The sequence below is a fragment of the Vanessa tameamea genome, chromosome 28 (genome assembly GCF_037043105.1).
Source record: "Vanessa tameamea isolate UH-Manoa-2023 chromosome 28, ilVanTame1 primary haplotype, whole genome shotgun sequence".
Classification (NCBI taxonomy): domain Eukaryota; kingdom Metazoa; phylum Arthropoda; class Insecta; order Lepidoptera; family Nymphalidae; genus Vanessa; species Vanessa tameamea.
Window position 1 is genome coordinate 3030162 of NC_087336.1, and position 14561 is coordinate 3044722.

At 35.3% G+C, this 14561-nt stretch overlaps 1 protein-coding gene across 16 annotated transcripts in view; it reads left to right on the forward strand.

Moving 5' to 3' along the window:
- The window catches only part of LOC113391920 (bromodomain adjacent to zinc finger domain protein 2B), a 101257-nt gene that overhangs the window by 51769 nt on the left and 34927 nt on the right, over positions 1-14561 (forward strand). For all 16 annotated transcript variants that reach the window (XM_064219471.1, XM_026628056.2, XM_064219475.1 and 13 more), the window contains exons 3-4: positions 4618-4706; positions 12755-12919. In XM_064219471.1, the coding sequence (XP_064075541.1) occupies positions 4625-4706; positions 12755-12919 (247 nt within the window). In that variant the 5' untranslated portion in view covers positions 4618-4624. The remainder of the gene's footprint in view (positions 1-4617; positions 4707-12754; positions 12920-14561) is intronic.

Here is a 14561-nt window from a genome sequence, read left to right on the forward strand (position 1 = left end):
ATTTTGCCTTTGTATATAAACTGGCATTGAAATAATTAACCTCTTACATCGATCTTAGAACCCTTATCTATAATTTCATTCGGTCACACTGACGATAGAATAATAAATAGGTAGTACCCACCCAGATATAAGAAAAAGTCAGACGCGTACAATACCTCTACCACGATTAAATATTACATACTAGAGATAGCAAGCAGCTTCGCTCACATTTAAAGGGTTGATCGTCAGGTCCTCGGCATAAAACGTATCCTATGTTCTTTCTTGGAGTTCAAGCTTCATACCAAATTACATAAAGTTCGGTTCAGTGGTTTGGCCGCAAAAGACTAACAGACAGACAGACGGAGTTTCGCATTTATAATATTGACATAGACAGTAAAATTATTCTTTTTATGTCTTAAGAAAAAAATCTATATTCCCTCTCGTTTGACTCGCTTCTTATTCTTAAAGAGATTTTATCTTAGTCGTGTTTCTGTTCAGTCGATGTCGTGTTTGGAAACTTGTCTAATCACTTCCAAATTTGGTATGGCGTTGAGTGTATGATCAAGTGGGCGTTTCTTTGACTGTCGTTTTTAGTATAATATTCATAACATTACGTGTTTATGTATTTTATACTGTTTCATAACGCGCTATTCAATCTTATACATAGACAAATGTGCTGTGTTTAATATATGCTTATTATTACTGTGGTTATAACGCGTGCATCCTAACCGATGATTGCGGGTTCAAAGTCAGACGAGCACCACTGAATTTTCATGTGCTTAATTTGCGTTTATAATTAATCTCGTGCTCGCCGATGAAGGAAAACATCGTGAGGAAACCTGTATGTGTCTAAATTCAACGAAATTCTGCCACAAGTGAATCCACCAACCCGCACCAAACCTTCTCCTCAAAGGGAGAGGAGGAGGGGAATTTACAGGCTGTTAATGTAATGTAATGTAATATACTTGGTAAGATCTATATTCCAAACCGATTGCAGATTACAAGACAACGTTCACTTATCCTATTAATCATTTGTGCAGTAAATACGCATTTGTTTATGTATTTTTAACATGTGAGTTATAAATTGGAAAAGTTAAAAGTATCAAAGATTTTATTATTTATAGAAGCGAACTACTCGTTCAATGAATATGAATTATTTTTGCGAATATAAACTTCGCGTTACAATTTTTAAAGCATCGATAGCGCAATGGTTTACAGGCCGCCTATCGATGTAAAAGTCGCAGGTTCGATTCTGACCCCTTTAGCTATTCTCATCCCCACTCTTGGCACGAGCTTAAAGCTTAATTGGAGGGGTAAATAGGAATAATAGTAATTTCTTTAAATGGGGGGTTATAAACTGTATTATTAATTAACATGGCTTTTTTTAAATACCTAATTAAAAAAAATAGTAAACCCATATACATAAACTTCATACCGGTGGTGGAGCGCGTTTTGGATGTTTTATTATTAGCTATTGCTGCTTGTTATATAATATATTTCGCAATTACTTTTAATGTATTTTATCTACAATGGATACTAATAAACGAACAGATGTCTTTTTATAATGTCTTTAAGAGAGAACTATTAAACGAAAATATACATACCAAAAGATACTGCTCGTTTCGGATAAGTAATTGCGCTTTACCTTCATCTGTTTTCAATTTAAACTATTGACATGACAGTCAAAAGTATAATATACTAAAAAGGGCGAGATAACCTTGTGGCAAACACTCATGTCCATCAACCTGTTTTGGAGTACCATGGTGGACTAAGCTCCGCTTCAAAGTAAACCGTGGCCCAGCAGTATATTTATAGACTGTTAACTTACTGTAGTTTTTACTTTGCTATCTATCGCGAGTGACTCTTAAACTTGTTCAATATCAGAAGCTAATGTAACCCACGCATCTTGAACTCTAAAGGAAGTAAAAATACAAATACGTTAATAGCCAATGAACTAGTCGAAAGGTTGCTTAGATATTATTAAAATAGAAATAGATAACTTTCATATATTTATTTACATAAGAATTATTAATATCATGATCTTCATTATATATGTATAAATTTTCAAAATAATAATTGTACAAATCATGACTGCGTGCAATGGTAGCAAGAATACTCCTCTATCGATCCTCTGGGCAAATAAAATAACAATCTTTACTTCTATACTAGTACTATACTATCTTAATATTATAAATGTGAAGAAAGTAACTCTGTCTTTCTGTCTGTCTGTCGCTCTTTCACTGCCAAACCAATGAACCGAATTTGATGAAATTTAGTCTGAAGCAAACTTGAACTCCAAGGAAGGACATAGGCTACTTTTTTTGCTCAACACATGACAACCAACAGCCTTAAACGCGAAGCCGCGGGCGACATCTATTAACAAATAATAATAGATAAATATTTAAAACAAGAAAAAGCCTAGATGGCTCAGTGGGTAAGAAGTGTGCATCTTAATCCATGTTTGCAAGTTCAAACCCAGAGACAAGCAATAAATTTTCATCTCTGTACTTCTTATTTTTAAACGATCTGCTTGTTTTTTGAACTGTAACGCCTTAAATTTTGAAAATTGATTTCTAAATTTAAAGCGTTATTATAATGTTAATAATTATTATTTAAATAAATATATTATACACTAAAACCTCCAACGAAAGGCGTTGCATCGTTTGGTGTAAGTTTTACTTATTTATTGAATACATTATATTACGTATCAGAAAAAAAAAAAACTATTCCTTGAAGAGTTTCCTCCAGCGGACACAAGAAGGAAAACAATTTAATATAGACGGATACGTTATGTACATTACGTGTTGATTAGGATCTAAATTGATTTATTACAATTATAAATGACTTATTAACACACAGCTAAGTCGTGAATTTGAGTGAGAACAGCTGTTACGTGCTATATGTCACCCGTAGAGCTATTCTGTGAGAATAAAATCGATAATCATCGCAGAACGCGCTCGTGAAATGTCAGAAAGTGATATGCAACATTGAATACAATAATAATGAAATTTAAATGACATACGTATCAAAATAGCGTATCGTGCATAAATTTATAAATAAACTAGACGAAAACCCGGCTTCGCTCGGGTAAAATGAATAGAACTAAACAAATACGGTTTACATTAACATTTTTTTTTACATTAACAGCCTGTAAATTTCACACTGCTGGACTAAGGCGTCCTCTCCCTTTGAGGAGAAGGTTTGGAGCATATTCCACCACGCTGCTCCAATGTGGGTAGGTGGAATACACATGTGGTAGAATTTCGTTGAAATTAGACACGTGCAGGTTTCCTCACGATGTTTTCCTTCACCGCCGAGCACGAGATGAATTATAAACACAAATTAAGCACATGAACATTCATTGGTGCTTGCCTGGGTTTGAACCCGCAATCATCGGTTAAGATGCACGCGTTCTAACCACTGGGCCATCTCGGCTCGGTTATTAATTTATAATACGGTTTATTATTTATTGTGGATATTGCATCAGTAAAATATTTTTTTGGAACACACTTATTGAACGCGCCGGTAAACGTCATGTCATTCATGTCATGTAATTGAGTTTTAATATCGAATAATATATAAGTTTGCAGCTATTGTTGTAGTCTTTGGTTTACGTACAAGATAGATACATTCTATTTTATATATGTATGTTATGGAGCCAAGATGATGCAGGCTAGAACGCGTGCATCCTAACCGATGAACGCGGGTTCAAACCCAGACAAGCACAATTCATCATTATTCTCGTACTCGGCAATGAAAGAAAACATCATCAGGAAACCTGCACATGTATAATTTCATTGAATTAATGTTATAAATGCCAACTTGCGTTTGAGCAGCGTGGTGGAATAAGCTTCAAACCTCGTCAAAGGGAGAGGAGGCCTTAGCCCAGCGGTGGGATATTTATAAGCTGTTACTTTTATATGTATATTATTGGTGATAAAACTGAAATTATTTACAGTTGTTCTCGGTAGAATCTGCATTAAATGTAACTCATGATATTGCATTTGAATAAATTATATGTAAGATTAGCTGTGTCCGCAACTTCGTGCGCATTTGAATGTAAAAAAATGTCACTGTTGTAGCCTTAGTTACTCCTTATTACATCAGGTAGCTGCCAGTGAAAGTCCCGTCAAAATCGGTCCAGCTGTTCCAGAGATTAGCCGGAACAAACAGACCGCCAAAAATTGACGAATTGTTATTTCGGTTTATGTATCGTGTATACATATACCTATATACATATACATTTAGTAAAAAGCGGTTATTTTAATATTACAAACAGATACTCCAATTTTATTATATGTATAAATTAAAATTTAGACATCGACAATGGATATTTATATGTATTTTTATTTACATCAAGGCGAATTCCGACGTCTTCAAAAGCTTCCAGAGCTCCTCCTATATGCTAGTTCAACCTGAGCTCATCTTATAAGTTTTTATTTTTGTTTCTTTCTCTTTAGTAATCAATTTAAACAGATTCCTAACACTTGGTTTAATAAATATTAAACACGATATATTTTTAAATAAATTATTCGTATTCAAAAAACAATAAAACAGGAGTACTACATTTTTTTTTGTTTTCTTACACTCGTTTTACGTATAATTATAAACATTAATATGATATTTTGTATATTCCAGGCGTGGTATGGACAAGGAGAACGGAGAAGGCGACGCGGCTGCTAAGCCGCCGCCAGATGGTCTGCTCGACCCAGCGGGGCTCTTTGGAGGTGAGAATCTTTACTTTAATGGAACTAAATTACCGTCATTTAAATTATTACATGCTTTACTTATTACCTTTTATTTTGTTTGACCAAGAAACGTTTTCATCCCATCAAAGAAATCACTTTCAGTACTATGTGCCCCAAAAATATTCTACGCTTAATACGGGTCGAAAAAATTCGCGCGGCAGCTATTTAACGTTAATGGTCTACGCCAGAAACCGTCACGCCACTCCAACGATAATTAGAAAGTTTAAAACTCAATCGCGTGAACGATGCGTAAACGCATTAAATACGAACGTAAACAGACATATATTTCTATATATAAATTGTTTTGACTAAGGTAAAGAGGAAGTCATATTTGTCTCCAATAATTTATCTGATTTTGACAAGATTGTCAGAGCGACAGCAACAGTTGTTCTATTACGAAACATCAATACACATCGAACATTTTCCCTGCGTGTTACTTTCATATAACGTCGTCATTGCCCAAATACGTCTCACAAACAAGAGATTTGATCGCCATTAAGGAGAGGAGAACAATAAAACATGAATACTTTACTTTACTGTGTATACGTTTTGTAAATTAAACCAGTCTAATATGTCCAAGAAACATAATATTAAATTCCATAATTGACAACAGTTTATCAATATAACCAATGGCATTTTAATTTAAAATAGTAACACTCACAAATGGGTTAGCTGATGGTAATATGACCGCTCAAAGATAATGGCGTAAGAATTTATAACCATTCAATACATCACCAATGCGCCACCAAACATGAAAACTTCAGGTGTATCTTCTGCCTGTTTATTTCACTGGCTCACTCACCTTTCAACGCAACACAAGAATTAGTATAACTGTTTAGCGGTAGAAGAAATTATGCGTGTGTGTTGTATAAGCGCAAACAACACACGCAAAAAGCTTTACCATAGAGTAACACAAATTTGCATATTCTGCTATAAATAAATAAATTTGAAAAAAAACCGTTTATGAGTGTATATATGTTAAAGTTACTCATAATACACTTAAAGATGATGAAATTTGTCAAATGTGTATAATTATCTTGATATCAGGGATTAAGTCTATATATATATAGATAGGGATATAGTCGTATATACGATTGAAACATGCTAAGCGAGAAGGTTTCAATAAAAACAAGTGTACGGTGAGTGTAAAAAAACGACTATAGCCATTATAGAAAATTTGCGAAAAACCTAATTATATGATTTTTCATATTTTGACTCTTTTTCTTGGCTTATTTATTTATTTACTAGTTTCACCACCGGTTTCGCTCGCATTTTAAGGATTGGTTGTCATATTATAGACTATGTGTTACTTATCAAAGTTTCATTAAAATCCGTTCAGTAGTTTTTGCGTGAAAGGGTAACAAACATACAATCTTTCGCCTTCATAATATTAGTAAGGATATATTAATCTTCGAAACATTATCGACATATTCACAAATTATTGATTAAAAGTAGGAAACAAGTTGAGAAGTGTGACACAACACTACACGCTACATTATCGATTATTTATAACATCTAAACTAATATATAAAATATATATAAATAAATGCGAAAGTAACTCTGTCTGTGTCTGTGTCTGCGTCTCTTTCACGTCCAAACCACTGAACCGAATTTGATGAAATTTTGTATAAAGTAAGTTTGAACTCCAAGGCAAGACATGGGCCCAACAGTTGACGCCCAAACACTAAAACCCGAGCGAGGTACCAAACAAAAACAAAATTAATTGTCAGAGAGAAGGTACAGACGTTTGTTGTTTTTGACTATTTATTTATAGATCATGATAAACTGTATTCAGGTATTCTTAAAAGTACTGCTAAAATCTTGGATCATTTATATAACTGGATAAGAGTATCGTACTCCAAAGGATCTAATACAAACTCGCCAGATTGTCTTGGTGTGTGTGACAGCGACGCTTGACCCTCGCCAAAAGTCATACTAATTTGATTAATGTGTATACTTATGACCAACTGATGCCTACGATTTTTTCGAGAACGCCTCGCTAAGCTAAGCATCGCAAGCTTCACTAGGCTTAAACTCTATATATCATAAGACCAGACCCACGTAAAGCTACAATCGGTTCGAAATGTATATTCTAAAAAGAACCTTTAAGATACTCAGTAATTACTCTTTTGTACGTAATTATCCTTTATTTATGTTATCGTATATATTTCATAATATCGTTAGTTCTATTTAAAATCATTGCTCTGTTTCAATGCACATCCGCCACGTCACAAATTACAGTTAAAAGTAAACCCATAGCATGCCTTTCCGTCTTGTCAACATTTCTTCCTTACAATCTCGTTGTTTCAATAAAAACAAAACATTAGACTTTAAGTCTTAACTCATTCGTAATAAAGACAATAATGCAATAAACTAACCAACCATGGGTGCTCAAAGCCTGTCTCTTAAACAACGATCATGACCTATTTTAGTCCTTAATAAAAGGTAATACGGTTCAATCATTATATCTCTTACACGATATACGGCTTATACCGTGTTAGAATCATCATCGTTGGATTTTCAACCTTATGTCTAACAAAATAAAGCCGTGTTGTTAATGATTTACTTTACACCATAAAACGTAAACTCGCTGCGAGGTCACTGCCCTCGCGTCTATTGCATTGCGAACAAATTAACTTATTCGTTTCATTTGACTGTTATAACGATTGCAATAAGGTTGATTTTAATAATTTGGTATTGTGTGTAGTTTTTGTTAAAATAAACTTGAATTATTAGGGAATCTAATAATATGCTTGTTAAGAGTAACACTCGGAATTATATTACTATTTTTTACGAAAATAGTAGGCTGATTCATGTTGCTATAACCTGATATATATGTAGAAAAGTTTGCTTTTTGAATACTTATTAATAACTTCTGATACCCTAGTAGTCACGGATTATACGTAACCATTACGATGAGATATTGTCAGAATTTATATTTTGACAACATTTATGAAATTTTCTGACAACAACCTCTGTTTGTGAACAAACTATGTTTTGAATATATGTATGTATATACATATCTTATATTTAACTCATTTCAGTCATTTCAATATATTACATATATAATGTTTGTATGTTGACTTAAACAATACACACAAGAAGATAAAATATTTGAGGTTAAGTGCAATTCGCACTCAAGGCTTTCTGAGAAAAGATTTTTAAAAATTCAATCTTTTATGAGTAATGTTATTACAAAATCATAAGCAATAACAAATATTTAAAAATTAATCAGTTTTATTTGAATAGACATGTTTAACTGATGAACCTACTATCCATTTACGAGTATTCTAGTATAGAAGTATAAAATATAGGATCAAATCCGGGTTAACAATATATATATATTTAAAATTTTAAGTAACAATATGTTTGGTAGTCAAGGAAACTATTAATAAACTGTCGCTCCTTCGATTCAAATTTCCGTCCTATCGGACTTATTTAGCGAATTTAGGGAACACGGAGTGCGCCTATGAATATATACAATACTTGGCCACTTTAATCTCTTTAGCTGTCGTCGCAGGATTCGTTGAGGACATAATTGAAATATACAATTAAGTCACGAGCCTCAACTTTAACTATACGTTTAATAAAACGATGTTCTTTTGGTCGTAATATAATAATTATTATAATAAAATCGTATGTCTTAACTATCAACTTACAACCAAAACTACTGAATTTGGAAAGCCGAAATTTGGAACAAAGGGTTAGGGGGGGGTAACTTTGTATTAACGTGTGTGAAGTCGAGACAGGCAGCTAGGAAATAATGAATTCGATATTTAAAATATGCTAAAATTCAAATGTTCACACTGATTAACCTTAATTTAGATTAATAGACTTTGTTTTTTTTTAATTCCGTTTAGAAATTCCAAGGCCAAGGTTTAACAGTTCAATGCTATGTTTTCAGATGTGTGTGTGTGTATTTAATACGTGTGAAGGTGTAACGAATGTTGAGTTTCTTTAGCCCGTTATCTCGATATCAAATGGTGATATCGAATTTAAACCAATTCCATCGGAATCCATTTACATATATTTTTTTTAATATCAGAAATTACGTTGAGTTTTTTTTATACAGTGTCGACTAGGTGTAGAAGCGTCTCAAGGAATTGTGGCCTGACTTGATTGAAAATAGCAATAGTTTACCCAAGTGATGTTAAGACACTTTTGTCTGACGTCAATGACATTGTCAAAGCGATTAAGTACTGTTATCTAGTTGTAAATTATCATGAGCCTACTAAGAATTTATATTTTTATTTCTGATAAATATGTCCGCAGTAATGTGTATAGCGTTTGCCTAATTCAAAGTAATTGATCACGTTGGCCTTAAGTCTTATCCACTGTAAGAAACATTTACCACCGTTCTAACGTTATTCACGTGGACAATGTCAATTTTCTAAAAAATGGAAGATTGCATTTCTAATTTAAAAACCGGTGATCGACCCCTTGGATTTTAACTGAACAAGGGTTCAGTAAATTGTGGTGTTTATATGTTCTCAATTTGTGTTAATAATTTATCAGTCACTAAAGACCCAAGGGATATCTTAATTCTCAAAGTTGGTAGTGCATTATTCATGTATGGAATGGTTAATATATCTTACATTGTGTATGAGTGACTGTACATTATGCCCGCCTATGTATTTCCCAATCTGTCTACCTATTTTAAATAATAGTAGCCGTTGCCCGGCTTTGCTCGCGTGGTAGTTGAATATATTTACAGATTAACTTAAAATATCACTATCACTTAAAACTACCACTTCAAACTTATTTTAAGTGGTAGTGCCGCACTGTATACCTTCGGGTTGCACCCGAATGGGCCGGCACGCCGGGGAAGTACCACTCTCTCACTTAAAACCGGCGTAAAGTGGTAGCTATGTACCGCGTTTCATCTGGTATGTGAGAGTCTCGGAGGCCCGATACCCCCCCCCAAACATGATGGTTGTGCAGAATTCGGTTACATTACCCCAGGAGGGTACCATCAGCGACTGCGGTGGAGAATCCCTCTCTGGGCATCCATGCTCAGGGCATACACCACCTGAGCAGGGATGCCCAGGCTACCCTCCGAATTCTGGGGGGAGGGGGGCAATTTTGCGCTCGCCACTGTTCGGGGCAAGCGGAGCAGGCATTATAAGGCAACCCCTACCACCCTCACTGTCGACTTCTGCAACATAAGGGGACTTAAGTCCAACTTGAACGCCGTTCACTTTCACCTTGAGACTGCGAAGCCGGCCTTGCTCTTTCTTACCGAGACCCAGATATCCTCTCCTGCCGATATGACTTTTCTTTCCTACCCCGGGTATAAATTGGAACATTCCTTTGTACCACGAGCTGGGGTGTGCGTTTACGTCAGAGATGATATCTGCTCTCAACGCCTCGGCAGCCTTGAAGGGCAGGACCCATCGATTATCTGGCTGCGTGTAGATTGCGACGACCATCCGCAAATCTACGCGTGCCTTTATAGGTCCCATAGCGGTAATGCCGAAACCGACCGACTAGTCGAGCACGTCCAAATGGCTATAGATTCCGTGCTGCAGCAGATCCCATCCGCAGAGATCGTAGTTCTTGGCGATTTTAATGCTCACCATGCCGAATGGCTTGGTGTTCTCGACTTCGCTTTAGCAAATGATTTGACACAACTGGTCACCTCGCCAACGCGAATACCAGACGTGGAGTATCATACACTTTCCCTGTTGGACCTTCTGCTGACTTCCCATCCGGATAACTATCAGATTATCGTCGATCCCCTTCTGGTCTCGTCGGACCACTGTCTCGTTCGGAGTACAGTGCCGGTTGCGCGATACTCACGACCTCGTTTCGTGGGCTGCCGCCGCGTGTGGCACTACAAGTCAGCAGATTGGGATGCGATGCGGTCCTTCTTTCATCCTACCCATGGGGAAGGTTTGTTTCTCGCCGGATGATCCGAGCGATGATATTTATAACATTAAAATAAAAAACTATTCTCGTTTTATACAACATTGGTATTTCACCCCTCGGGGTAGAATATCCAGAAACGCTTAAATACGTATCTACTCATTTTTAATCAGTATCCCAAAATATAAAGGTTCATTAGAAACATGAAAACTGACTTCCATACAAACTTTCAACCCTTATTTCACCCCCTTAGGGGTAGAATTTCTAAAATTCCTTCCTTAGTGGGTGTCTACTCAATAAAACGATCCTATTCGCCATATTTCATGGCCCTAACTTTAATAGTTTACGGTCGGCGATGATGAATCAGTCAGTCAGGACATGTAGACAATAGTAACTACTGAGTTTCTTGCCGGTTATTCTCGATAGAATCTACATTCCGAACCGGTAGCTTTACTTTAGTTCTGTAAAATTGTCATTCAAAAATCCACTTGAATAAAGTATATTTTGATTTAAAATATATAAATAATTGTATCACGAATTACGTTTCCGATATAAATTCTATAAAAAACCAGGACTTTAAAACGTAATATCCTGTTATACATTTCTTATGAGATGAGTCATCGTATAATATATTTAGGTTTTAGTATTCTCGTGTATTCCGGTGCGATTGATCATATAGACTATTACAAATATTTACATTTGTATTGGTGTGGCAATTTCGTTTATAATGGCTGTTTAAAGTTATGCCTTGGTCTAATTTCGACCTAAATAAAAGAAATGTCGCTCAATAAAGAAGGTTTTTCAAATATGTTTGGATTGAAATTCTATTTTGGGCGCAATGTACGTTATCAAATCAAAATATACTTTATTCAAGTAGGCTTTTACAAGCACTTTTGAATCGTCATTTAACAAACTATTTAAAGTAAACCTACCACCGGTTCGGAATGTATATTCTACCGAGAAGAACCGGCAAGAAAATCAGTAGTTACTAATTTATATTAATTTTCAAGGTCGTAAATGCTTCGATTTTATTATAGTGATGACAATCTTAATTTCTCAAATCTGTGGAAATGTGTCGCTTATTATGGGAAACAGGGCAGTGGTTTCAATATATTATGATTATTAAATTTCATAAGATTTTTATTTTATATTGAAGACTATATGTATAGATAAGTACGACAAAGTTATAAGTAGGTGTACAATTGTGTACAAATTAAACATTTCCTCGTTAAATTGCAATTCTTATATTATCTGGGCAATAAACGAACCAGCCATTAAAAGAATTAGACAAAGTTATAATTATTTTCTATTATAATCAAACAGAGTTTTTACATAAAATTACTTTTGTAAAATTCTCATTTTTCGTATATAGACCAGTAGACCTTCCATCAGTAAAATTCAGATTCAACTCTATGTTGGTAATATATAATATTATAAATGCGAACGAAACTGGTCTATCTGTTAGGCTTTGACGGCTTAACTACTGAACCAAATTTGTATGAAGCAAGATTGAACCCCAAGGAATTTTTATACCTAAAACTTATGACCGCCCCCTAACACGCAGGTATTATATTAATCAAAATTTACTTAATATATAGGAAATATGGAAGCCTTTAAATTTGTATCAATTTAAAACAAATTTTAACATTAACATAGTTGACAGTAACCTACTTCTATCATGCTCCAGTTTCAATTCGATTTCGGCCTAGGTCAATATCCAGGTCAAGTTTAATAGGTCTAGGTTACTAGGAAAATGTTATTGTGACAATATGCTTTTCAAAACAGTTACATAAAAAATAAACAGGAAGCGACGTAATTACGAGTAATATAATATAGTAAAATTTATACGTTATCTTAACATAAACGGAATTTTTAAGGTTAGTTTTTTCGGAAACAGTCCTATTTTAAAAGTAAAGGTTCGAATTAAACTTGCTGGAAGACAACTAAATATCGATTAAAATATAGTAGAGCTGTGAGCTAGAGCCTGCGTAATAATAGGAACAGAGACATAACATTTTAGATCCAATATTTTGCAACGCAGACGAAATGGTTATTTCTTAATTTATTACAGCGCCAATGTCTATGGTCAGTTTTGACTAACATAAGTGTAATTTGGTCGTCCGTCTATAAATAAAATAAAAGACATATTTTTTAATTTTCAGCGTATTGGGGTCGAGATGGCGCTGCAGGCGGTGCAGCGGCTCAGGCACAAGCGCAGGCGCAGGCGCAAGCGGCACTCTTCGGCTTCGGGTCGCGCTACCCCCCACCAACCACGCTCGGTGTCGCTGCCAACCAGGCTGCTTCACTTGGACTGCATCCCGCTGCGAGTAAGTATTCAAAAGATAAATTATTATTATTTAACTTGTGTTTATAAACACACGTTTAAAAATGCAAGCGATGCGGTTAAAAATCTGTTATTGACTAATCTGGAGTTGACACGTTTTAAAACATTAATTGAAATTATTGTGCGATTAATACATTTATATGCATTACGATTTTATAATCTAAATTTTACTTGGTGTTTGGACTTTGTGCAACTGGAAAGGTAACAACCACTCATAAGATATTCTACCGCCAAACAGCAATACTCAGTATTATTGTGATCTGGTTTGATGGGTGAGTGAGTCAGTGTCACTACAGACATAACATCTTAATACCAAGGTTGGTGGTGCATTGGCGATGTAAGGAATTGTTAATGTTTCTTACAGCGCCAATGTCTATGGGCGGTGGTGACCTCTTACCATCAGGCGGCCTATATGCTCGTCCGCCTACATATATCCTAAAAGGAATTGACATTTATAAACAAATTAAACGACAAACATGCGATCTAGTGATGTATGTGATCCGAAAATATCATAAATCTATGTGTAATTATTGGATTAAGTAGTCCCAAAAGTATTTTTTATGTTAGCCTTTAACATTCAACTAATACGACTTGCTATTAAGAAGATAAATAAGTGGGAGAAACACTTTTTTATTTTAAATTATAATTTATGTAATTGTGAATGATGTTACCTCATAAAATAACCAGGTATGACCAGGCCCAGAAATTAAAACCATCAAATACCGTCTGATCAAACTAAAGATACTAGAATCACAGTTCTGTCAAAGTTGAGTTAAATAACGAAAAGAGTTACTTGGTTATCCCTTGTGGCTAGAATTAAACTGGCGCATTCAGAGCCGAGATGGCCCAGTGGTTAGAACGCGTGCATCTTAACCGATGATTTCGGGTTCAAACCCAGGCAGGCACCACTGAATTTTCATGTGCTTAATTTGTGTTTATAATTCATCTCGTGCTCGGCGGTGAAGGAAAACATCGTGAGGAAACCTGCATGTGTCTAATTTCAACGAAATTCTGCCACATGTGTATTCCACCAACCCGCATTGGAGCAGCGTGGTGGAATATGCTCCATACCTTCTCCTCAACGGGAGAGGAGGCCTTAGCCCAGCAGTGGGAAATTTACAGGCTGATTATGTTATGTGATTATGAATCAGGGTTTAACTTTTGAGGGTTACCATCGACGATTGTCGGATTTGATTTGTTCGTTCTTTGTCTACGTTGTTGTGGTTATCTTATAAAGTCAAAGACCCAATTTGTATTCGTCGTTCAAACCGGCAAAGACAGTAAAATATATTGGATTTCTCTATTGAGGAATTATCAATAGCGTCACGGAGTCTGTAAATTAACAGTTCTTGTACTCTCATACTTCGAAGCCCACGTAAAGCCGATGGTCTTGAACCTGATAATTTCGGTTGCGTCGATTCGCCTGGACAAATCCGAGATGTCTGTCTTATTTATTTATTTATTGGAAAAGTTACACCATCAACTTATGACTAAGCACTTAAAATTAATATCTGACTTGGGTAACATACAAAGTGATACGTCTTTAAAGGTGTAAACAACATTGATTTGGATTTGAAAGGAACACTTATTTGAGTGAGGGAATAGATACTTGGATCCGTGCACAA